We start from the raw sequence: 27,454 nt of genomic DNA, 5'->3' as shown, positions 1-27,454 counted from the left end.
CAAATTTGAAAAAAAGAAAAGAGAAAAGAAAGGAAGGAAAGAAGGAAGGAAGGAATAGAAGGAAGGAAGGAAAGAAGGAAGGAAGGAAGGAAGAAAATATATAGAACTGGGGGAAATGTTGCCAATCATTGATGTGATCTGTGCCTGTGTGTCTAGAATATATAAAGAACTCACACAGTTCCACAATTAAAAGAACACAGGCATGGGATCTTAATGGACATTCTTCAAGAAGGTAAATAAACAGCAATAGACAAGGACCTGAGAAAATGCCTAGCATCATCAGGCATCAGGGAAATACAAGCAAAGGTTATGATCACTGCCCAACTTCTAGACATAAAAAGACAAGCATTGCCAAGGATACAGAAAAAACTAGAATCCTCCTTCTCTGCTACAGATAATAACGATGCAACCATTTCAAAAAAATAATTTGGTAGTTACTCTGTGACCTAGAATACTTACTCCTAGATACATACCAAACAGCATGAAGGCATGTATCTAATGTGGAGAAAAATATTCACAACCCACAGCAGCATTATTCATAAAAATATTGTATTTATGAATAGACAAGCAGCAAAACTACATAATCCAGTATTTTTGGCAGTGAGTAGAAATGATATATGCTTTGGGCAGGGGAGATAACTCCGTCTTGCTGCACATTCACAGAGACCTGAGGGCGTGTTTGACCCTAGGCTGACCCGGTGGGCACACCCGCAATCCCTGTGCTGTGGACGTGGACACAGAAGACCCCTGGGGCTTGCTGGAGAGCCAGCCTAGGCAAACTGGTCAGTCTCAGGCTATCAAGGCCTGGTCTCAAAAAACAAGGTGAATGGCTCCCAAGATAAAATATCTAAGGTTGTTCTCTGGCTTCCACAAACACATGCACACACTTGTATGCACACCTACGCACATGTACTTGTACACATTATACACATTTATGTTCTTGAACATACCAAACGCACACCAAAGAAAAGTAGAAAAGTCTTGATCCATACCACAACATGGATAAACCTTCAATACATCATGCTAAGAAAAAGAAACCAGTCACGAAAGAGTTCATATTTCATTATTCCAACCATATGAAAGGTCCAGAGAGTGTACCAGTGGTCACCTAGGCCTGGCAGGCTTGGGAGAAATACAAAGTGACTGGTACAGGACATAGGTTTCTTTTTGGAGTGATGAAAATTTTTGTAATGTACGTAAGTGACCCCTATACAACTGCAAGTATGTTAAAACAGTCAGGTTTGCCTTTTAGATGCCTTATAATTACATTTCAAGGTTGGTTTGATGGGTTTTTCTTTTTGAGTTTGTTTTAGGGGGTACAGAGAGAGACAGAGACAGAATGACAGCAGAGACAAAGAATAGGAGCTAATAACAGAGATGATATTTCGTGGAAGAAATATAGCCAGCCAGTCAGCTACAGATCTTCGTGATGTGAACCACTCAGTGCCCCATTAAAGAAATAGATGTGCTCATTAGCAAACTAGTGAACGGAGGGAAGGATGGGGTTGGCAACAAGGGACGACATCGGCCCCCAATTTGAACACTTAATTAGTACAGGCTTCAGCATTCTACTACATAAAATCACCAAAGTTCTTCTAAATTCTGAGAAACTGGGTAGCAAATAGAGTTAGATGTCCCCAGATTCATGCTGAAGCACACAGACAAGAAAAAGGCTGGTCACAGAACAGGAAAACACTGGGTCACATGTCTGTTCCTGTGACACCTTTCGCTGTGAGAGTCACTGACCTTTCAGTATGGAGAGAAAACAGCAGAGCCTTCCCATGCAAGCACCCTTTGTGGTACTCAACTGTTAAAGAGTTTTCTTTCCCACAAAGAAATGTGTTTTCTCATGCATAATGGCTCCCTGTCAAAATTAACTGTGTTCTGTCACTGTCTTTTCATCTACTAAATACTGTAAAATTCCGTGCTTACTTCCTACCCTCATACCTAGACTATTTTTATATATCAATGGGACCTGTAATATGCAGCCTCTTACACTGGGCTCCTTTCACTTAGCATAATGTGTTTAAGGACCCAATAAATGTGGCAAGCAGAGATATGTGAAGGGGTTTTACAAGTTCTTAATAGCTTCCTCATATTCTATTCAATCAACTTTTTAACTGTAATTTTTCCTCTTGGGTGTAAGTATATGATTCATGTAACAGTTTCATATAAATTAACTGATAGTTAAGCTCCAAGTCCAGTACAGAGAACCCTAGCACCGCCCACCTTGACCATTCCCTACCACAATGTATCCATGGGGGTAATTGCAAAACCAGGATTTTTCTCCTGCTGGCCTCCCATGACTTCGAAGGTAATCATAACTTTAAAAATCTATTCATGCAAATGTAACGGAAAGAGCACAAGACGTTCTTTTCAAAAACCTGTAAAATTAAACAGCCAAGATCATGACTCCTGTCAGTAAAGCCTCCATCACGAGGTAAATTGTCACAAAGGTAAAAGAGCTGGCCTTCCTTACTCTCAGCTACGCTGTGACACATAATAGCTTCTAAAATCCCTAAAGCTTTGGAAGGCAACCAATAATTTACATGTTTGGTTTTCACTGCCATTTCTGTTACTACCAAGAAGTTTAAAAGTTAATAAATATTAGAGTGTGCCTAGAAAAGAAGCAATTTGCGGTTAGGCAAGAAATAATCACATGTTGCAACCAAAGATAATCTTGCACTCTTATTTTCTTCATCTGATACCTTAAGACACTCCATCTTTATGTTAAAAGGAACTATAGCAAGTCTAGGAATATAACTAACACACACATTCCGAGGGTAGAAATTCAAGTAGTGTGTCTAAGATCAAGTAGTGTGTCTAAGATCAAGTAGTGTGTCTAAGATCAAGTAGTGTGTCTAAGGTACCTAAGCAACTTGGTTCTTACCAAGGACCAAGAAGACAAATGTCTTCAAAGTTTCATCTATTCCTTCCCTCAAGTTCCCCTAACAGCAGGCTTATGAATGTGCACAGTTCAAAGCACATTCTCTTATAAAATCAACTGTAAATGCTTAACTCCCCAAGACATAAATCTAAACATTTCCATTAAAAAAATAATTAAATAGAAAAGTCATCCATTACACTTGTATTAAGCTTAGGGTGTTAATTTGCATTTTATAATTGCTACACTTATAAGAAATTCACTAAAATCCAAGGGTATTTAAGATGCCAAAATTAGGACTATATAAACCATAAATCAGCTTAAAACAAGTGATGAAAAACATTGTCAAACAATGATCCCATTGCAGCTAGCATACTGTCCCTAGCACCCACTGGTGATTTGTTCCCTGTCACCTAACATGTCCAGTTTGTCACCACTTAGTATTTGTTCCAAATGTCCATGAAGATAATCACTGCCACTAGAGGATTCTTCGAAGGTGAACGCTGCCACTCGGAATATATGCAGCTTCCTCCTGCTCACTTCTCGGGGAAAAGTGGGAACATCCAGTGTTTACTAGTATATGATGTTTCCATGCTGTGCCTTAGTTTCACTGTTTGCATCCACAAATCTTTACTAACATATAACCGGAAGTGTAGCACAGTAGCATGGCCCTGGCTTTGATTCCCAGCAGCACACACAAGAAGTGAATCTTGTACATACTAAAACCACTTATATTCAAATATCTGATTTGAAGGGGTAAACCACCTCCCAACCAGTTGGTCAGGTGGGTCCCTGAAGCTCCCAAAGCAATACAGGCTGTCTGCCGCTACTTGTGGTCACCCACTAGAACTAGACAGCACAACCCTAGTGCTGAAGAGACCACATGGTGTGATCACAGGACAAAACAAACAAACAAAAGGCTGGAACTGAGCCGGAAGTCTACAACTGTCACCAATGGTCTTAAGAAGCTACGGACCCTACTGACTAGCCAGGCCAGACTCGTCCACTGGTGCATTAGTGGAAAGTCTGTGGTAACCACTCACTTTCTGACTGGAGCTGAGGCCGGCTGCTCAGGAGGGAAAACATACCTGGCCCTGTGAATACGGTCAACAGCCCATGGTTAAGGACGCCATAGGCCCTAATGGGAAAGCTACTGCGTTGTTTGCTAACTGACGTGAACAATCCCGTTTAAACGCACAGACCAGTGCTGGCTCCAGCCTTCACTGGGGAGGCTCATTTTTGCAGTTGATTACTTCAGAGACTCCTAACTGGTCCAAGTGCTGAGAAGATTGTTGAAAACTAAACCGTAAATGGGGTAGCTGGATCTCCCTCCCTCCAAGGCCTGGGGCCATCAAGGAGGAAAGGATGGAGAAATCGGGCGCCAGAGGAAGGCATGAGTGTGACAGAAGGCTTCCTTCCCAGGACCGCACTTCCTTCCCAGGCACACGGCCACTGACCTCTCAAGCCTGCTCAACTTTCTGCGACAGGGAGGGGAGGGGCCGTGCCCACCTCTCTGAGGATACAAATGCAATGAGTGGTTGCTGGGGGAGGGCGACTCTTTCTCCTCAGCCACTGGTAAGGTGCCCATGGTCCTGTACACAATCTGTACCCATGCTCTTATAAGCAGCACTTACTGAACTCAGAAGGTCACAAGGAAGAAAGGGGGAGGGGAGAAGATGAGAGGGAGAGGAGGGACAGACTGACAAGAGATAACAATGAAGGGGAACCCCCAAGAATAAAAAGGGAGCAGCAGGAGTTGGGGGAGAGGACAAAAAGGATTATAAGGGCATGCCAATATAATCAAAGTACATAAAAATGTCCTAATAAAACCCATTGCTAGGTATAATTAATATATGCTAATAAAAAATTTTAAAACACAAATATCTGATTGTGTTTTTCTTTTTCTTTTTTTTCTTTGTTTTCTGAGACAGGGTTTCTCTGTGTAGTTTTGGTGCCTGTCCTGGAACTCACTCTGTAGACCAGGCTGGCCTCGAACTCACAGAGATCCGCCTGGTTCTACCTCCCGAGAGCTGGGATTAAAGGCATGCGCCGTTGGCTGTATTTCTTATTCTTGCCGTTGGCTGTATTTCTTATTCTTAAAGGTAAAATTACCAGTTCATCAGTAACAGTAACACACATGCACGCACGCACGCGCACACACACACACACACACACACACACACACACACACACACACATCGCCTTTGTGCTGCGAGCTCACCAACACCCCATGCTGGACCCCATTAATGCTGGAAATGCGTAACACTTCATAGGCTATGCTCTGACTCTATGAGCTCCAGCAGTACCAGTGTTCCAGCTTCTAAGAAAAACTGTATTCCTTAATTCAGCTATAGTCTACAGAGCAAAGGAAAGCTTTTCTTTTAAGGGAGTGTTTAAGGAAAAGGTTATCTATCAGGTTGGTAACAGTGATATAATATGCATGACAATCTAGAAGCGGGTAAAAACCCACTGTGCCGGTTTAAGTGTTGACATATGCGGAGAGTCAGAGGCAGTCGCAGGTCACATTGAGAAGCTGGGCAAGAAAAACACCCTCTGGAGATGCTAGGCGACTCCGGCATCTTTGCATGGAACATGAGGCTTTTGTAGATAAAGTATCTATTCTCCTTTGTAAGAACAGACAGTAAGAAAAGGCTCTGTGGTGCTCAGCCAGGTGCCACCATCACTGGACAAAGAACAGCCTTTTCAGCAAGTGGCAGGGAACAACATCTTGAAGCTAATGCAAGCGCTAGAGAGAACTATGAAATTCTTAAGGGAAAACATAAGGGTAAAACCTCCTCACCTTAGATTTGGCCATGAATTTTTTTAGATATGACACCAAAACACCAACAACTAAAATCGATGTGGTGGTACACCTGTAATCACACCACCTGTGAGGTGGAGATAAGGGGATCATGAGGGCCAAGCCAGCCTCGGCTACAAATAAAGTTGAAAATATGTCAGAGACTATATAAAAGTTGAAAATAATAAAAACTGAACTTTATCAAGATAAGAAGCTGATGTGCGCACGCACGAATGCATGTGTATGTCTGAGTGCGTGTGCTGAGGACCAAACCCAGAGCTCACAGACTAAATAAAACAAGGGCTCCAGCAAGCAGAGCCCCACTGCATTTCTATGCTTGAAGCTCAAAGGACATCCAGAAAATCAAAATGGGACAAAATGTTTCCAAGACAAATAACTGATAAAGAACTCATATCTAGAATATACTTTAAATCTCTTAGAGCTACCTCAGTTTTTAAAACAGCTAAATAGCCCAATCTCAAAACAGACAGAGTGTATGAACAGACACTTCTCCAAAGACACACAATGGCTAATATGTACACAAAACCATCCCCAACACTAGGCGACTACAAATCAAAACCACAAGTCTCAAGACGGCCATAGTGGTGCAGGCCTGGAATCCCCAGCACTCCAGAGCCTGAAGCAGAAGGATTGATAGCTAAGATGGCTAGACTCAAAGCCAGACAGTAGGAAACATTGCCACCACACGGGGAAATATGCATCCCTCAGCAGCCATGGTGGAAAATGGTTTCACAGTTCCTCTGATGAGGAGTTGCCATATGACCTGAGGACATGCCCAAGTGGTCTAAAAAGAAGCATTCAAATGAAAGTCTGTACGAGTACAGCAGCATTATTCAGAACAGCCAAAATGGGAGGAAAACAGCCAAGTGTCCAACAGCTGATGAGCTGACATTATCTGGGGAGCAGGGCGAGGGCCAGCTATGGCGTGAACCAGGCCCTTGTGCATGCTAAGCAGGAGCTCTCCCACGGAGCTCCACCAGCTCCAAAGTCTCCATTCTTAACAGACCCAGCGCCAAGTGCCACGGAGGTGACTCTGACTTGTTCCCTGGGCGGCTGTGACACAGGAAAGGGAACAGCACTTTGACCCCAGCACAGATGTGAAGTCAGAAACAGCAGAGAGAGAGCCCACCTCCACGGGACAGCGACAGCCAGTAAAAGTGGTGAGTACATTTGTTCCAAGGTCAAACCCACCCCTTCCTGCTTTACAGTCCACACTCACCGCTACAGCTCCCCTGGTAACTTAAAGACATAAACTTTGGATCTGCACTATTCCAATATAATATTAAAATTACATATAAATACAGCTTTTATTCACCATGGTTTTGAAAAAAGAGTCACGCTGCATTTACTGTTGGTCAATTTTCACTGAAATAAACAGATGCCGGGGGAGGGATGTTTAAAGCACACAAAAAAAAGACAAAAGCTTTCGGAGACACTGGCTTCTCCTACATCCTTGTAGTTAAGGAGCAGCTAGACTGCATATCAGGAAGTCTAAATAGTCCTCAGAAGCCCCAGAGAGATGGCTCCTACTGGAGGGCTTCCCTTGGCCAAGTACCCTGATAAGCTCAGTCATGTGAGGCCAACATCACTCAGCAGAGGCCTTGATTAAGCAATTGTATTATGAACAACTATTGAGGCCAGCTCCTTCATCAGAGCATAGCAGTCTCCAAGAACATGAAGCCTCTTCTCCTGCTTATATGACCAGTGTCAAGCCCAATATCTACTGGGGTACAACATCAGAGAATGTGCGAGCTCACAAAATGCTATAGTTATAGACATGGAGCATCGACAAAGTCTCAAAGTGGAGATGGCTCAGACACAGAAATCTCTCCCTTAGCATCTCTACAGACCATCCAGCCTCTCCCGGAATAATCCCATCAAGTGTTGGAGGACCTACTTCTACAAAAAGCATTGCCAGGCTGTTCTCACTGATTAAATAATCTCTGTGTTGGGACAAAGTCCACCTTGATGCAGAAAGCCAATAAGCCTTGGATTCTTTATCTAAAGCAACAAATAATAAGTTTGTTCACTTAAGCAAGCAAGAGACGTCAAGTACCTGATTGCTGCTTGCTTCCCTTAGCCTGTGGTCGGTCGATTAAATACTCACAGAGAGCTTTTGGGGCTGCCTTTGACTTGCTTCTAGACCCAGGTCCTTCCTGGCTGCTCTCACTGGACACACATTTCACCGTGTTCAAACCACCCCGACCATGTACTTGGCTAATGAAAACAATAACTAAGTGATTACCCCGAGCAAAAGATTGTAGGATTATTAATTGTTTAGAATTGTCCCTCATCTCATTAATCCAATACATGGATTTTAACAGCTGTATCAAAGTGATGGTTTGTCACAATAAGGAACAATGAGGGGCTGGGACAAGATCTCAGTGGTACAGCACTTGTCAAAGTACAGCCCTGACTTCGGATGCCCAGAATCCATGGAAGGCCAGGGACAGCACACGGATCTGTAATCCCAGTGCTTCTACAGCAGGACTGGGGTGGACGCAGGGGAACCCCTGGACTCTGATGTGCACAGCAGTGAACAACATGCAATTGTCTCCAAGGAGGTGGAGAGCAAGGACCCACACCGAAGGTTGTCCTCTGACCTCCACACAATGATGTAGCACATCCTGTCCACCCATATTCACACAGACATCATTTGCACACACTCACAAACATACAAAGAACAGAACCACTAAATGTATTGAATATGCATCCCGTGCTACAAAATATTAACCATATTTAAGCATGTTTAATAATAGTAAATAATACTATTTAATAATAATATTGGCTGAAGAACAATTTCACGTTTTGTCCCCAATCATCACCTCAAGCATGACTGTTGTTAAAGCCATGAGCCTGTTCTGGTTTGCTTTCCTGCTGCTGCAACAGAACAGCCTGGCCAAAACCACTCAGGGAGGAAAGTGCTGGAAGTGTAACTTACATGGCACAGCCCATCATCAAGGGAAACCAGGGTAGGAACTCCAGCAGGAACCCGAAGACAGGAACTGATGAAGTAGAGACCGCAGGAAAACACTCCTCACTGACTGACCTGCTTCCTCTGGGAGCCTCAACCACCTTCCTTACACAACCCAGCACCACCTGCTCAGGGTGGGGGCTGCCCACAGGGGGATGGGAATCTCCTACACCAATTGGCAATTAGAAAATGCCCCAAAAATCTGCTCCCAGGCCAATCAGATTGAGGCAACTCCTCAGTTGAGGTGCTCTTTGAAGGCATGTTAAAACTGACAACTGGCCGGGCGGTGGTGGCGCACGCCTTTAATCCCAGCACTCGGGAGGCAGAGCCAGGCGGATCTCTGTGAGTTCGAGGCCAGCCTGGGCTACCAAGTGAGTTCCAGGACAGGCGCAAAGCTACACAGAGAAACCCTGTCTCGAAAAACCAAAAAAAAAAAAAAAAAAAAAAAACTGACAACTGGCACTAACTGGCAGACCCCTAAGTAAAACTGTGCCTGAATACTGGTTTTAAAGGCACAGCAGCCGCTCACTGGACCCCAGTGAGAGTGTCCACTGGCCTGCTGCGGAAGCATTTCTAAGCAGGGCTGATCCTGAACACCTGACACTAATGAGCATCCAAGCACAGGTTTGTCTCAAGCCAATTAGAGATGTTTTTAAGGCATGGTTTGGACTTGAATAATACTAATGAAAATCATTAAGAGCCTGACCAGCGACTGGAAGAAGGAGTTCCTTCAAGACGAGACAGGCTCCTGGCCTCCAGTGTTCACCAGGGGAAAGACCTCTTGAGAAGGTGCACTGAAAACCAGAACAAAGTGGAGCTCGGTCTGAAGCAAGGAACCCGCTCCTCCTCCTCTGCACTGGGATGCTACCAGGTACCAACTGCTAAATGCCGCCCACTCCTCCTCCATTTGAATGGCAGTCTACCTCAAGCCTTCACCACTGCCTCACCATTTTATGCCTGGCACAGCTTTTCAGTTCACAGGTCTCTGTCAGAACAGGCAGCCATTCTTGTGAAGAAATGGAGTCCGATCCCCAACTCACCTCTTTTTTAAAATCTAGGATGACTGGTGGCTTCTTTTGACTAACGGGAGGAGTGGCATATGACCCCAAAGACCCTTAAAGCTTTGGCTCTTGCTCTCCTTCGACCCTGCTGCCTTTGAGTTTGCAAAGTGCAGGCTGCGCCCAGCAAAGATACCGCACGGGAAAGCACACCCCAACACCTGCCTGCACCGGCAGCTCCAGGTAACAGGCAGTGAACCGAAAACACCCTAAACCACGCGTTCAAGCTGTCAGATAACTGAAGACACATTAAAAAAAAAAAAAAAAAAAAAAAAGCCAGCACCTCTAGCTCAAACATCAGGATCATCAGCAAGCAACTGTGTTTGGACATTGTTCATACCAAATGGATCACCGAGACAGTGGTAAATAATGCTGCATTTTAATGGGCAGCGCCTAACTCAAATACGATCAATAGCTAAATACGTGCTTCTTAAAAATGCTAACGGAGGACAATAGAGCATGGATTCAGGCAGTTGACAAGGATGAATCACTGTGTCCCTAAGTAAGACTGAAAGATAAGGGTTTCAAAACGTAACTATTACAGAAAAAAACACTGGAGCATTTTCCTAATGCTATCCAGTCTCTAGACTCTGAATTGTAACTGCGTGGAGGAGAGAGATCAACTCCCTGTAGACGGCACTGTAAAAATAGACAGGACAGATGACACTGTCCACGTTACAAAATGAGCACGAGCGGACCTGGAATCTGAATGTTCCTATCTCCCCACACACCCACCCAAGATAAATAAGTTACAGCCTAAAGCCGAGGTGATACCACCACAAGGAAGAGGTGGCTAAGTCACAGGGCTGCAGCCTCCCCGTCTGCATTAATGCCCTTATACGAGAGGACCCAGGGAGGTAGGTGTCTTCCCATGTGAGACTCTCTGATGTGCAGTCTATAGAATTATTGATTCAGATGCAACACTGTGTTTGTTAATGCCTCCTCTTGGACTTCCCAGCTTCTGGAACCGTGAGCAATAACCCCTTGTTCATAAACAATCCAGTGTGATACATTTCATCATGGCTGTCTGAATACTGATTAGCAACCTTGAATTATGGGAAACAGTGACAAAATTCTTTTCCAGGGGTCTTTCTAAAAACCCCAGGCTGGCAGCAAAGTCATGATTTTCTAGTCTTTCCCACCCAAGAGAAGGGATGACAGCTGTGGGCTACCCCACCAGGTTCAAGCAAATTCTGAAGATGCCTCTAAAATTACGCTAAGTAGGAAGTTAGACAGGCGAGATACTACTTTGCAGGCTGCTTTTAAAAGATTACAGAGTCAGAGAACAGGACATAACTCTTCAAGGGAGTGCTTGCTCAACATATGCTCAAGGCCTTGGGCCCATCCTCTGAACTGCAACAAAAGAAAAAAACCAGAAGAGATGGCAGTAGCGCTGAGAGATTCTGCAGGCATTATAAATCACACTGCATCTAAACTATGTATTTTCTTCTACACATACATACCCGTAATAAAATTTAATTTATAAATTAGGTACTATAAGAGATCGACAACTAATAAAATAGATCATAACACATGCTATAAAACTTACGAACTATTTCTGGGAACTAGAGAGATGGCTCAGTAGATAAAGTGCTTGCTAAGCAAGTATGAAAACCTGAATTCAGATCCTGACCACTCCTATAAACAGCCAGGCATGATGCCACACTGGAGAGGCGGAGACAGGAAGACCCCTGGGGCTCGTGGCCAGCTAGTCTAGCCAATTATCAGGTCCAGGTTCAGTGAGAGACCACATCTCCAAACATAAGACAGCTCAGCCTGCAAACATACTTACCACACGAACCTGAGCACCTGAGTTGGATCCCTGTAACCCACACAAACATGAAAGGAGAAAGCCAAAGTTTCCTCTGACCACCATACATACACCATCATGTGTGCACACATGCATACATTCATGGTAGTGATAAATAATAATTTTTAAATAAGATAGAGAAAGACACTGGTGGAAAAACACTAATATCAGATAACCTTGGCCTAGAGTCTAGAGTCTAGCAGGTGAACAAGGACAAAGCACTTGGTATTAGTAATGAACTAAACACTAGCACCTTATTAAAGCCATCACACATTGACACTGTCTACATGCTTCCATATAGTCCTATGAGTGCCCCTACGGAGCTGTGATGAAATGCCATGACCTAAGAAACAACTTGGGGAGGGAAGGGTTTATTTCAGCTTACACTTCCAGGTTACAGTCCATCACTGAGGGAAGTCAGGACAGGAACTCAAGCAGGGCAGGAACCTAGAGAGGCAGGAGCTGATGCAGAGGTCATGAGGGGAGCTGCTCACTGGCTTGCTCAGCCTGCTTTCTGATAGAACCGAGGATCACCAGCCCAGGGATGGCCACCCACAATGGTCTGGGCCCTCTCCCACCAATCACTAATTAAGAAAATGTTCTAGAGCAGTGGTTCTCAACCTTCCTAATGTTTCGACCCTTTAATACCGTTCCTCATGTTGTGGAGACCCCAACCATAAAATTATTTTCGTTTCTACTTCATAACTGTAATTTTCTTACTGTTATGGATCGTAATATACATATATGACATGCAAGATATCCGATATTGCTGTGGGATGGTCTGTATGTCAAATGTGTTGCTGATTGGTCAATGAATAAATCACTGATTGGTCAGTGGCCAGGCAGGAAGTATAGGCGGGACTAACAGAGAGGAGAATTGAGAGAACAGGAAGCTGGGTGAGGGAGACACTGCCAGCCACCATCAGGACAAGGAAGATATAAAGTACCGGTAAGCCACAAGCCACGTGGCAAGGTATAGATTTATAGAAATGGATTAATTTAAGCTGTAAGAACAGTTAGCAAGAAGCCTGCCACGGCCATACAGTTTGTAACCAATATAAGTCTCTATGTTTATTTGGTTGGGTCTGAGTGGCTGTGGGACTGGCAGGTCAGAGAGTTTGTCCTGACTGTGGGCCAGGCAGGAAAACTCTAGCTACACGATATGTGACCCCAAGGGGGTCGTGACCCACATGTTGAGAACCACTGCTCCATAGGCTTGCCTCCAGCCCAGTCTTCTGAAGGCATTTTCTGTTGGAGTTCCCGCCTCTCAGATGACTCTAGCCGATGTCGAGCGGACATAAAATCAGCCAGCACAAGATATTTGCTCCTATTTTAGAGACTAGTAAGCTGAGGCTGAAAGAAGCTGAGTGACTTTCCTAGGCCCCTCAACTGGTGAGTGATAAACGAGGATCAAAACAAGGCCTTTTGTAAGCCCACACTCAGACCTCACTTCTGCTACCACGCCATAGAGCCTCAAGTCTAAGCCCCACATAAGAAACACAGAGCGGAGCCGAGGCAAAGGTGCTTGCTGCGCAAACCCAGGGCCTGAGCTTGATCCCCAGGAATCCACAGGAAGTGGAAGAAGAAAACTGACTCCACAGATGTGCCCTCTGGCCACCGCTCGCACACTGCAACGCTGGCATCCCACTCCCACACACACAATAATCATCAGACGGCGCTAGCGGCGACGGACTAGGAATCTGGACACACAGTCTGACAGCAATCTACACGAGGGAGCAGTCAACCCGCCCCCTCTGCTTTTTCTGCCATTGATGAGATCTGACAGATTATATCTGAGGACGGATTCTTCCAAGCTCTGAATTCTGATTCTCCTTGTGTTCTGAAGATGAATTCATTTAAATGTTATTTCTGTGATTTATCTAATTCAATTACATTAAGATACAAAAACATACGAGAAGGCCTATGGATATCTGGCCCCCTATTAACATCCCCCTCCTATGAACAACTGGCACTCTGTCCAGCATTTAATCGTTGGTGTTTAGATCAGCTGCGGGGGTCTATTCTGGCCTCTACTGGTTAACGCCGTCTCCTACTTCACAGGCATGCCTGCCCTTGGCATCAAACCAAGGCCCACGAAATTAGAGTTCTGCTTCAGATCTGCTGGATAAATGAAAACTGAACAGAGTAAGGGACATTTAGCAACTGTTCAAAATCTACACGTTGAGTATGTAGAAAATATTCTTCCTTTATTTTACTTTTGGGGGCAGGGTCTCCCAGTTTTAGCCATGCTGGTCTCAAACTTGTATTAATCCTCTTGCCTCTACTTCTTGGGTGCTGGGATTCAGGCATTAAAGCCACATTTTAACAACTCCTAAGCGGAGTTTGAGAAATTTCCCAAAATTAGTATTTTGTTTTGGATTCCATAGAGTTTTGATTACTTCAACTTTCTTATGCACACTAAAGGACACTGAAATTTCATAACACCATTCACTAGGCCTACCATAACCACTGGAATAAAGCGGGTGCTCAAAGAAGACATATGAACTGAATTCAGCAAAGAATTTTACCATAGTCAAGAGAATCGAGTAAACCACTGTGCTTCTATCATCAAAGGCAATTCCATTCTGAAATGATTTTTCATGACATGGCTCAAAGAAGAAGTTCACAAAAGTGTCCTGACACAACAATGCAGGCAAAGAAACCCTGAGAAACATCATCCATGAGGTGTGATGAGAACGGCCTGTGAATCCAATGGTCACAAGTTCAAGGCCACTTTTTGCTGCAAGAGTTTCAAAAGCCAAACACACACAAACCAACACCAAGTAGGAGATAACTAAGGACTGTGGGTAACAAATGTCAAAAACAAGATTTAAAAAGAAAAGTGACCATAAGGAAACAGTAAGAATTCTGGGAACTTTGTAAATAAGAGTATGAAAAAAAAAAAAAACTATTTCAAAAGTTGCTTCCACATAAAATGAAGCCAAAGCAGCAGATATAAGGGTTACTTTGAGACACAGGAGGGCGGCTAGCAAAAATGGAACAAACGATAGAGTCAGGGACACTGACAGTGGTGTACAGCCCCCCTCCAAATGAAGAAACATGGCAAAACAGAAGTCAACAAAACCTTCCTTAGATGTCAATCACCCCCCTTTAAAGCATTCTATGGACTTGAATCACTGTCCTGAATGCATCCACTTACAGAAAATGTTAATCATTTTCTACCATGATTAATAGTTGAAAACTATTTTGTGTTTAGAGTTATCACAGCAACCTTACTCCTGGCAGAAGAGGAAGGAATCACGGCAACATTACATGTCACAAAACAGCAGTCTGTGATAAGAAGCCAGGATCTCTCCCTAACAAGAGACTAATATGAAAGGAACCGTGAAATGGGTGACCAGATGTAAAATCAACAGCCACGTGGGCAGATGCGTAATAAACAGTATCGATGAATTATCAGAGCTAGGAGAGGCAAATGGGTTCTTAATGTTTCACCTTTAAATGTTTTTAAATGACACTCAATTGGCAAATTATGAAATGTTTCTTTGGGATATCCATAATTTAAAAACAGCCCAATTTTTCACTACACAGAAGTGAGTCCAATACTAAATTAAAACAAAACTTCGGGTAGGGGTCGGGGTGGGGGAGCACGGAACTTCCTTTCAAATGCACCTGAGTGGTTTATCCAATCACATCATTTGGGAGGCTGAGGCAGAAGGGTAGAAAGTTCAAGTCCAGCTACACTACATAGGGAGACCCTGCCTCAAAACAATGAAAAGCAAATACCGGAGCAAATGAACGAGAGGAGGGGTCTGGAAAGGTACGGTCACCTGGACGATGACAAGTTTTCTCTGCAGTTTGCAAAATGAATCCAGCTGTCAAGTATAAGCCGGATCACTTCATTAAAATAACCCTTCATGAAGTCATGAGGTTAAACCATCATCAGAACAGGGGTGTTTTTTCCTTCAATAATGCCGGTAAGCCACAAAAGGACTAAAAAGAGGGAAACCCAACAAGCCAGAAGCCGCACTCTGGGTGGCCACAAATTAGTTCCTATTTCACATTTGTGACTGCCAATTAAAGTTTGCACCGCATACGGTCAGGAAGATTAAGAAACGACTAACCACGCTAACAGTTGGAAGAAATTGCCTTGCTAAGCCTCACAGTCATTAAGAGACCCAAAGTACTTTTCAAGGCAGAGTTCGGTCGCGACATTAATTTGAGAGCAGATGACCAAGATCCAAACGGCCTGCCTGGCCATTTCTGTGCCAAGCCCGTCGGAGGCTGGGGATCATGTCTACTCCAAGAGGGAAAGCAACTCTCACGTGAGGAACGGAATCCTCAAACAGCCGGGGTGACGCACTCCCAGCTTGGAAAATGGCCCAGGGTCCACCTCGCTAACAGCAGCTAGGTGGGGAGATGCCCGCGTACACTATTGTTTCCAGATGTTTATTTATTTTTAACTTCTGTTTGATGCCAGTTCCCCTAAGCTGGGCCCGGTGGGGAAGGGGGCCTCTGGCAGCGCCACTGGTGGCTCCGGGCGCAACCGAATTTCGATCATTAAAACACCCCCTTTATCTTTGGATCGCAGCGTCCCTGTACCCGCGCCTCTCACCCGTACACCTCTGCCATCACCGCACGCAGCACCGGTGCCAGGTCCCCATGACAACCCCAGCCCCGGCGCCCCGGCCTCCGGGCGCCCGCGGCGCGGCCCGCCGTGCCGGCCGGCCGGAGTAGTGGCGGCCACACCTGCCCGGCTCCTCTCCGGGCCGGACTCCCGGTCCCCGCGGGTCCGGGGGCCCGGCGCGACCCCCTCTCCAGGTTGGTGGCGGAAGCCGGTGACGCTGCGACCCGAGCGAGACCCTCCGGGCAGGGCCTCCGCGGCCACCGCGACGCCCAGCGCGGGCTAGGGCCGCGGCCCGGCGCTCACCTTGAACGGATTGTTGAGATCTGGATCCGCAAACGGGTTGCTGTCAAAATCCGACATCGCCCCGGCACTGCGCGTCACCCACCCGAGCCCGGCGCCGAGACACAGACGAGGCGAGGCCGCCGCCCCCCTGCGCGCTCACGTCGCCGCCGCCGCCGCCGCCGCCGCCGCCGCGCAGATCCGGGTGCAGCTCGCGGGCCACCTCGCCGGCCGTGCCACTGAGCATGCCCGGTGCGGCGGCGGCCCGCGGCGCCCAGCCATCCGGCCGTCCCTTCCCGCCTGGATCTGCGCTCCGGGCTCTGCCTCCGACCGAAGGGCGAGCGCAGGCGGAGGGCAGGTTCCAGGCCCGCGGTCCCCGGGACCCACCTAGCGCGGCTTGGAGAAGGGGAGGTGTTGGGTGGAGGGAGGATGGTGCGCGCGGGTCGCACGTGGCAACGGGGGGGGGGGGGGGAGGCAACACCTGGAGAGCGAGTCGCAGAGGTGGAGAAACATCCGCTCCCGGGGCCATAGAGTACAGCCCCCCCAAGAGCGGAGAGGTGGGGGGTGGGGGGTCCTAAAGCAATTTAAAACACCCTGGCCCCCACCTGGGAAGCCCAGCCAGTCCCTCCAGTCCTGGGTTACTGCGAAGTCTCGGAGAGCGGCTTCGCGCTGAGGATCCGGACTTGCTCCAAGAAAAGGCAAGATTCAGAGCCGGGCCCAGCCCCTGCCTCCATCCTCCCTCCCTACTCGTAATCGCTGGGGGCGTGGGGAGGCGGAGCAGGTGGCGGAGTCAAGCGATCAAGGCCCTCACGTTAATAATAGTGGAAGGGAAATTGTTGACTTTTATTTTCAGGCATTTGGATTGCAGAATACACACCTCTTGGCTTTTGCCTGTTTTCTTCCCAGTGCCGGGAATGACTTATCGAAAACGGTTCTTGTAAATGACTGACACATTCTATCAGTCATTGCTCTTTGCGCCACCCCGGAACTTGTTGAGAAGGCATGGCTTTCCCAACTCTAACCTTCCTTCCATTCTTAACGGAACGGCGCTTGGATGAAGCTATGAAAACCCAGATTTTTTTTTTTTAAGTGGGGGCCTAAGAACTGGGAGAACCTAGATTTAATTATCCGTAGCTTTTTGAGGGCCTTGCACTATGCAAAGTCACCTCGGCAATAATAACTTTTCTTCGATGTGAAAGCACGCGCGCTTGCTCACACGCACACAAACACACACACACACTCACACACACTCACACCTTGCTGTAATCTGGTAGAATCCAGGTTGGGATGACAAAGCATCTGCTTCCACTCAGCCAACTAACAGCACCTACTAATTAGGAAGCAGGCACCCCACACTGATCACCACAAGGTGGGAAGACTCTAGATTTGGGGGGCGGGGGGGGGGGGCAATCTGTTCTAATCAGATCCTCGGCAGCTGCCCCGTACCTGGTTTCTGACTCAGTGTTCAACACCTGTTGAAATCCAAGCTCAATTTTGATAGTTGTATTGTGCTGCTGTGTTAGAAGCTAAAGAATAAACATGAAATACCGTGTAAAACGTGTCCTGCATGTCTTCAGAGCCAAACAAATAAATACTGGCTGGATGTGTGTCAACAGCAAGGCCCCTGCCCTGTGGCTTGCCTTGCCTCTCCTGAACTCAGCATCTATTATACTTATCTTCTATATTCCAAGGCAATAAGGATCAGCTGAGCGTGCACTGCAGGGTGGAAATTTCCAACTGTGCTCTCTTTTTAGCTAAAGATGCACTCTGCACAAAAGTCTAAGATTTCACTGCTACAGTCCCTTGGAATATCTAGGCAATCACCCACGACTGCACAGCTCCCAACCACAGGGTTTTACTTTAAGAGTTCTCAGGTAGGGGACCAGCATCTGCATTGTAAAAATTTTTAAATGCCTTTATATAAACATGTTATTGTATAGAAACGCCTAAGAGAAGGTTAATAATGTAATTATGGGGGGTTATAATTTTGTTCCTAGTACTGTGATAAAAAAAAAAATACCCTGGCAAAAGTGATCTTAATGGAAAGGGGTTTTATTTGGCTCACATTTTCAAGTTATAGTCTATTATTTCCAGGAGGTCAAGGCAGGAACTTGAAGCAGCTAGTGACCCAAATGTAGGGAATGATGTTGCCCACTATGGGCTGTGTCTTCCCACATCAATACATAGGCAAGCCACTCCTGCACAGCATGCCCATAAACCAAACTAATCTAGACAATCCCTCCCGTAGCCTCTCCTAACAAGTGTTAGGTCAGACTGACAAGTAAAGCCAACTAACACATGGATTGGGCTTGTATTTTGTTTTCACTTTTTAAAAATTATTTATTCTAATTAATTTATTTTTTTATGTACAGTGGTGTTTGGCCTGCATGTATGTCTGTATGAGGGTGTCAGATACCTTGGAACTGGAGTTATAGACAGTTGTGAGCAGACATGTAGGTGCTGGGAATTGAACCTGGGTCCTTCGGAAGAGCAGTCAGTGCTCTTAACTGCTAAATCATCTCTCCAGCTCCTTGTTTTCAGTTCTTAAAGAAAAATGTATATCTTCTTTTAGCAACCTTGTATTCTCAATTTTCTTTCTCTTTTTTTTTACAAGACAGGGTCAATATTCTTATAATAGTATTATCTATATTCAGATACTATTCCTGTCACACAACCCTGCAAACACAGAGATCTCGTGCTGTCTTGACAGTGTGGAATCTGGGCATTATCTATATTTTCCTCCAGCTTGTTCTCCTCACTGGTGCATGTGAAGGGTTTCTAAGTAAGATGTATATTGTCAAGGAGACAGCCTAGGTTTTCTTCACCAAGACACAGAAATATTATCACTTTTTATATGCACGGTCATGATAGAGGGGGAGGGCCTCAGAAGCAAGCCTAATAATGGAAGCCTTCCAAATCAACTATGATTCTAGAGCATTAGTTCTTAAAACTGCAAAACTCAACTGTGTATCTAGAGCATTAGTTCTTACAACTGCAAGACTCAGCATATTTCTAGCTTCCCCCACCCAGGTGATCCTGACAATGCTGATGTGCTGAACACTTCAAGAGCAGGCATGTTAGGACAGTCAAGCCTGTGGGCTGGGAGGGACCTTGTTCATTCATTAGTTGTCGTGAAACTGTCATGGGAAGACCCTTAGCCTTTCTCATGGCCAATGAAGGAAATGAATCTAGACAAGTTTAGTAATTTAGTGATGTAATTTAGTAATTTTAGTGATGGAGGAATTGGGGAACAGGAAACAGACTTCTTTTTCTAGGATCTGCCTCCTAAATTGGGCAGGCTAAAAAATGAAGAATCAAAATTGGTTTCAAGTCTCAGCTCTTCCATGCATCAGTCATTTGTGACCTTGATCATAGCAGTTTGCCTTTCCCATCTGAGTTTCCAATACTTAATTCAGCACCAGTCAACAATTCTTTCTTTCTTTTGTGGGGAGGGGGTGGTTTGAGTTTCCTATGGCCCAGTTTGGTCTCATTATATAACCAAGAACGTCCTTGAACTCCTGAGCTTTCTTCTTCCACCTCCCAAGTGCTAGGATGACTGGTTTGCACCGCCACACCCTGTTTAACAAGTATTTCTTGAACGCTACTAAGAGGCAAGCCGTGTTCTAGATACTGTGGATAACACAGTTTCCCAGATAGAAGAGTAGCCAGCGAGATGGCTCGGCAGATAAAGGTACTTGCCACACAAGCCTGGCACCCTGAGTCCAGTTCCCAGAACCCACAAAAAGGTGGGAGAAGAGAACCAACTCCTCAAAGTTGTTCTTTGACCTCCATATGGTTGCCCTGGCATGAGAGAGACAGAGAGAGAATGAGAATAATAAAACAAAATAAAATCACTCCCCATACACACACACACACACACACACACACACACACACACACACACACACACATAAATAACTAGCATGCACACAATAAATAAAGAAATAAATGTCATGATTTTTTTAAGTAGGACATCACTGAGAATACCCACTTAGAACAAATAGACCGGTACTCATTTTTCTTCTTGGGCCCTATTTGCATTTTTTTTTTTTCTCCTTGAGCTGCTGAAAGATCTGCCTTTCAGAAATTTCCTCAGAGTGGACAGTCTCTCCCCTTCCTTTACCTTTCCACACAAAGGTATGCAATCACCCCCCCATCACCCCCTCCCCCCATCACCCCCACCCCCATCCCAGAGTCCGCCATGGTTTTACCAAAGCATATGTATGCATGTAGAGGTCAAAGGACAGTCTACGGGAGTTGGTCCTCTTTTCCCACCATATGGGTCCCAAGGATTATTAAATCCAGGTTACCAGCCTTAGTGACAGGCAAATTTACCTGCCATCTCGCTGGCCCCTTATTCCCAACTTTTACCAGGCCTGCAGAACTGGAGTGGCATTATTTCGAAAAGCATATATAAACCAGCTCTGTTTGACTTTGGAATTAGTGTCTATTTGTTTGTTTGTTTTGTGTGTATGAGTATTTTTAAGCATGTATGTATATGTGCACCATGTTTGTGCTTGGTGCCCATGGAAGCCAGGAAAAAAGTGTTGAGTCCCCTGGAACTGGAGTTAGAGATGTTTGTAAGCTGTCATGTGGGTGTTGGGAACCAAGCTGGTCCTCTACAAGAGCAGCAAGTGCTCTTAACAGCTGAGCCATCTTTCCAGTTCCTTCTTTATTTATTTGTTTGTTTGTTTACTTATTTATTTACTTATTGAGACAAGATCTCACTACATAGTCCTGGCTGGCCTGGAAATCCCTATGGTAGACTAGGCTGGCTTCAAACTGAGAGATCGGTCTGCCTCCTGAGTGCTGGGATTAAAGGTATGTACCACCATACTTGAACTTTTTTTTTTTTTAACAGCTCCTCTGCTTATAGGCAGAGTTTTCCTGTGCCATGGCCGCTTTCCAAATAACCAACTCGGAGACTTAATATTAATTACAAATGTTCGGCTCACAGCTCAGGCTTGTTAACTAGCTAACTCTTACATTTAAATTAACCCATATTTCTTATCTATGCTTTGCCACATGGCTTGGTACCTTTTCTCAGTACAGCCTGCCCATCTTGCTCTCTCTGTGTCTGTCAGCGACTTTCTGACTCCATCTTTCTTCATCCCAGTAAACTCAGTTTGCTTGTCCCACCTAATTTTATCCTGCCTTGCTATAGGCCAATCGACTTCCTTATTAACTAATGAGAGTAATGCATATTCACATTGCACAGAGGATAATCCCGCAGCATCTGGTCTTCCTTTTTCACACAGAAAAGCCAACCAGTAGTCAAGAATAGAATTTATCATTACTTAGATCTGGCTCCTTCTCTGTGCTTACTCTGTTCCAGGAAGCTTCCTCATCTAACTCTCTGTTTCACCAACAAATTCCATAAAATACTGTCAGGATATTTACTTCCCTGCCCCAGAGATGATATTTTCGTTTTGTATCTCCCCCACTGGACCACAGCCCCCTGAAAGCAGGAGTGGCATGGTTTTTCATCACTCTGTCTCCATCATCTGGCACAATGCTACCAAGAGTGGGGAGATGGGAGGGAGGAGAGAGAAGAAAGAGGGGAAAAGGGACGGAGGGAGGAGAGAGCCACAGTTCCATCTGGGCATCGTCATCTTTGCTGCCAGTATGGAAATGCCTTTTGTGTAGCTATCCCATTGCAAATGTTCTTAATTAGGATTGCTTCCTTGCCCAACAACTTTCCCAGTCTTGGTGACTATGAGCAAGGTAACAAGTTCACCCCCATCTCTTAAAGGCCTTCCTGATGTGGCCTCGATCTGTGCTTCTAGCCTCATGCCTGTCTATGTGCATCTACCTCCCCTTATCCTGATTTCCTCTTCCTCCTCCTTCTCTTCTTCTTCTTTCTCCTCCTCTCCTTTTTCTTCTTTTTTTTTTCAAACTCAAGGTCTTGAAGTCCAACCCAATAGAGGATCATAAAAGCAGTTGAAGGGGCAATACCAGCACATTTCAAAAAAAAAATAAAAAAAATCTAAGCATATGGTTTACAATAAACATAAGTTCACAAAACTTGTTCCAGTTGTGTGTTTGTGGGTGTCCCATGTAAAATTTGCTTCTAAAATTTCAGTTTGGGCACTGCTCCAAACTGAAAGCTTCTCATTGATAAATCGATGCTTTATTTCATTATTGCTACTGTTTTTTTTTAATTCCCAGTACTCATTACAGTATCTGGCAAAACAATTATTTTATTTGTCAAATGAATTAGACTGAATGAAAGGCATTTTGGAATTGAAGACTGTGTGGAATCCGCCAACAGCACATAAACAAGGCTTGTCTCCATCCCCATGGCATCACACCACTGGCATGGGGCTTTGAATGGCAAGGTCATGCTGTTCCCTCCTGACTGGCACATGAATCCGTATAGAACAACGCTGGGTTAATTTCTTGCCAGAGTTAAGAAGAGCCAATGACACACTCTTGGACCTGTGGACTAAGTGAACCTCCTTTCTTTACAATTTATATAACCTTGGGCATTCTCTTACAGCAGTGGAAAACAGATCAACACAGCTGCCTTCTAGTTTGTGTGTTCTCAGTCAAGCTAGTCATCCTCCTACTCAGCAGTCTGTTCTCCTCTCCATCACCGCCTATTATGGTTTGGCCATGAGGTATCCTCTAAAGCGGCTCAACAACAGAAGACTTGTAAGTAACATTCACCCATGGGCCTTTGGGGAAGTGAATGGACCATGAGGCACTCTTCCTTCATTGGTATTTTGTTGATGGATTCAGATTTTGAAAGGGGTATCGGGAGCTGATAAAACTGTGGAAGATGTGACCCAGCTGGAGAAGTGGATCACTGGAGGCCACTCCCTTCTTGTCTGTCACACTCTCTGGTTCTTATACACCATGAAATACATGACTTCACTCCAAAGCATCCTCTATGCCCTGATGGTCAGCTTCATAGAGACCCTCAGCAATGGAACCTGCTGACCATGGACTGAGACCCTGAGTCAAAATTGGTTTTCCTCTTTTTAATTTTTTCAGGTATTTGTAATAATGACCATTTAAATATCCATCTCTCTCACTTTGTTCAATGCAGTAGCCTTTTAACTAGTGTCCAGATTCTGCCCTTGTCCCCCTAAAACTTATTGTCAAGACAGTGACAAATGGTTTCTTGTAAAATCTCGATTTTGCCATGTCACTCAACCACTGTGAGCCCCTCTAGATCACAGCAAACCCTGGCTGATTCGCCTGGAGAGATGGCTCGGTAGTTCAGATGGGTTTTGTACAAGAGTGAGAACCAGAGTTTGCCTCCCCGGAACCCACACGACTGCCCAGCAAGCTTAGCAGTCCAGCCCTGGAACGAGAAGACCGGGATCCCCAGAGCAAGCTGGCTAGCAAAACTAGCCGTGTTGGCAAGCTATGGGTTTGACAGAGAGATCCTGCTTTAGTGAAAGTGTAGGAATGCCACTTAAACCTGTGCAGCTTTGGGACTGACCTGATTGGGGTGATGGGAAATGAAGAAATGACAGATATACTTAGAGAAAGGCTGTAATGGGTGGGCTGTGGGTTCTGATGGAGACGCACCAGCAGCCCAGACACTCAGCGGGTTTATTATATATGACTGGGGGAGGAAGCAGGTCTTTGTTGATCTTGGTAGGGATCTTTGTAGGGGAGCAGTCTCGGGCTGTTGTCATCCAGGAGGAGGAAACTGTGGTTGACACTTTCTGCACACATTGTCAATATGCTCATATAAAAAAATGCACATTGACTCAGGACTTCATCTGCTCCCCATAGAAGAGAGAGAAAGGATGATTCCCAACACCAACCCCAGACCTCATGCACATGCACCCACAGATATGTGCAACCCCCTCCCCCTACACACACACACACACACCATACACATGTAGGCAGAAGTTTCTGTCCTGCAAGCCACTCTCAAGTAACCACACAGAGGCTTAATATTGATTATAAATACTCAGCCAATAGCTCAGGCTTGTTACTAGCAAACTCTTACATTTTAAATTAACTCTATGTTTTATCTATGTTTTGTCATGTGGTTTGGTACCTTTTCTCATTATGGCATGCCTATCTTGCTTCTCTCTGTGTCTGTTCGTGATTTCAGACTCTGCCCTTCCTCTTCCCAGCATCCTCTTAGTCTGGCTCTCCTGCCCAATCTCTTCCTGCCCAGCTATAGACCAGTCAGTTCTTTATTAACCAATGAGAGTAATACATATTCACAGTGTACAGAAGGATTATGCCACAGCATACACATCATACACGAACACAAAAATATGGGAGTTAGCATCCTTATAGTGGGTCCTGCAAGGGTCTATGGCCCTATCACCCACTAATTTTATTTCCTATTGGTCTTCTGAGATCTTTCTGGCCCAACTACCCTGATCTCTTCATGATGTGGCATCTACTCTGAGCATGGTATGGGTCAATAAGTACAAAAATAGCACTCAGTCCACTCAAGCTGTCATAACAAAACACCTCATGTTAGGTTATTTATAAACAACAGGACTTCCTGCTCACAATTCCAGAGGCTGAGAAGTCTAAGATCAAGGAGTTTGTGAGTTTAGACTCTGTTGAGGTCTCATTCTGCTTTGTAGATGTTTCTATTTTGTTATGTTTGGGGATTGCTTTGTTTTGATTTTTGATTTTTTGGACCAGGGTCTCAGGTAGGCCAGGCTGGCCTCAAACCTAATACACAAACAAGGGTGACCTTGAACTTCTGATCTTCCTTCCTCCACTTCCATAAAGCTGGGATCACAGGCATGCCATCACTGCAGCAGGTTTATGCAGTGCTGAGGATCGAGTCCATGATTTTCGGCATGTGGGACAAACATTCTACACCAAGAGAGCTATGTCCCCAGCCCTCTGCTTTGGGGATGGTGCCTTCTTGCTACACTTTGGTTTTTCTTTTCACAGATTAAAGAGGTAGAGTCTTAAGATCTGCCCTCATGGCTTCTTTGTCTCCTAATGTTCCATCTCTCAAAGTGAATACATTGAGAATGTTTTCAACACATGAGCTTTTAGGGACACTGAATCCACACCGTAGCACCAACCACAGAGCTCACTGTATTTTCTAGACTGGTTTGCATAAACATTTTACGGTGACGATATCCCCATCTTGCACAACAGACATTATTGGCATCTGTGCCCATAAATGCGTGTATACTGTATTAGTCAAGAGGGTTTCTCTTGAGGGACAGAACATCTACATGTGGGGTGGGAGAGCTTATTGGACCAGCTTACAGGCTGTGGTCAGCTAGTCCAACAATGGATGCTTACCAACAGAAGGTCCAGAATCCAGTAGTTGTTCAGTCCACGAGGCTGGGTATCTCAACTGGTCTCCAGTATATATCAGAATCCTCAAGAAGTAGGCTCTAATGCCGGTGAAGGAATGGACTTGCCAGTAAGAGCGAGAGCAAGCAGACAAAGAGCGAAAGCTTCCTTCTTCCATGTTCTTTATGTAGGCTGCCACCAGAAGGTGTGGCCCATATTAAAGGTGGATCTTCACACCTCAGAAGATCCAGATTAAAAGTGGATCTTCCCCTTTCAAATGATTTAATTTTTTTAAAAAAAATCCCTCACAGGTATACTCAGCTACTTGGGTTTTAGTTAATTCCAGATGTAGTCAAGCTGACAACCAAGAATGGCCATCATGTATGCTTACACATAAATATTAAGGAGTCATTTGACTAATGATTGTATTTAGCATATTTTAAGGTTTATACATATGAGAGTCTTTGGATTCCAGTTATTGCAGTATTTAGACTGTATTGCATGCTCCATTTTACTTAGATGTAGAGAGTCAGAAATGAGAATTATGGACATTTTTATCTAAGTATTTTTATTCAGTTTCAGAAACTGCATTTTGGGGTTTTTTTTAATGAACTAGAAATTATATAATCATACTTTGTATTCCTTAATATAGCTGCAATTTCATTTTTAAAATCTTTGAAGTAAGGGTGGCTTACAATTCTGAAAATGTGAATTAGGTATAGTTCTTCAGGGAACTTCATAAGACAGAAAATAATCAAGAAATCTAACTCATCTACTGATTTCCCAAAAGATATACTCCCAAATCTGATTCTTTTTTAAGGGGGAAAAATGGATACTTTCAGGTTCTCCCTCCTGACGAATGCTCAGAATTAAAAAAAGAGAAATCAGTGTGGGTTTCTTTGGCATGGCCGTTGTCTTCCCTATCTCACTGGAGGAGAGACGAGAGACAGCTAACATTCCTTCACTGTTTGGAATGTGTCAGCACTCACGAACTGGGGCCTCACAGGACGTTTTCTCCTAGAACCATGTACTTTGAGGAGGTGAGTATTATTGGCTTCATTTTAGAAATGGGAAAATGGGAAGACAGGAAAGCAAAGAAAAGCTGAGTTATTTTTAGAATTCTGAGAAACGGAGACTGCATCTGTGGAATTTTGTACTGCTTGTTCTTACCTTCTTCATTAATGGTTTGTCTGGCTGTTTGTTCATTTTGAGAGAAGGTATCATGGAGCCCAGGATGGCCTCAGATTCACCAAAGGATGAGCAGTACCTGGGCCAGCTGCTACTGTTTCCCTATATCCATGCCTCAGGAAAACTCACCACTCTGCCTACCTTTTGGCATGGTTTTAGTCCCCTGTTCACATTCTCAGTACCTGGTACAACATCACACATAGGGTAGATGCTAAGTGATTCCTGGACAGGTGGATGGACACATGGACAAATGAATACATAGTGTTTAAAATTAAAGCAAGTTTGTCTGTGTGTGACAGAGACAGAGAGACAGAGAGAGATAGAGAGAGAGATTTTTTGCACGTATAGGTGTGCTTTACTGGGTACACTCAGCTCTGTGTGTGTGTGTCTGTTTGTCTGTTCGTCCAGGAATTGACATGGGGTATGTTTCTGTGTGTGTGTGTGTGTGTGTGTGTGTGTGTGTCTGTCTGTCTGTCTGTCTGTATGTATGTATGTATGTCTAGGGATCAACTTTGGGTATGTTTCTGAGTGTGTGTGTGTGTCTCTCTGTCTGTCTGTCTGTCTATCTTGTCTGCCTGTCCAGGGATTGACTTTGGATATGCTTCTGAG

General features: G+C 44.8%; 1 protein-coding gene across 3 annotated transcripts in view; it reads right to left on the bottom strand.

The window, feature by feature from the left end:
• The window catches only part of Scamp1 (secretory carrier membrane protein 1), a 98,172-nt gene extending 81,128 nt beyond the window's left edge, over window positions 1-17,044 (bottom strand). Inside the window, exon 1 of one of the 3 annotated variants that reach the window (XM_052743554.1) lies at window positions 17,020-17,044. Coding sequence is in view for 2 of the 3 variants with exons in the window: in XM_052743553.1 (XP_052599513.1) it covers window positions 16,439-16,495 (57 nt within the window). In the remaining variant the exon portion in view is untranslated. Of the gene's footprint in view, window positions 1-16,438; window positions 16,596-17,019 lie in introns of those variants that run through there. The other 2 variants (XM_052743553.1, XM_052743552.1) reach the window with 2 other exon arrangements.
• Between the last annotated feature and the right edge of the window lie 10,410 nt (window positions 17,045-27,454).

This window comes from Peromyscus californicus, unplaced genomic scaffold (genome assembly GCF_007827085.1).
Source record: "Peromyscus californicus insignis strain IS unplaced genomic scaffold, ASM782708v3 Scaffold_18__1_contigs__length_77618521, whole genome shotgun sequence".
Classification (NCBI taxonomy): domain Eukaryota; kingdom Metazoa; phylum Chordata; class Mammalia; order Rodentia; family Cricetidae; genus Peromyscus; species Peromyscus californicus.
The sequence above is the reverse complement of the archived record's forward strand: the minus strand, read 5'-3'. Positions and strand labels throughout refer to the sequence as shown.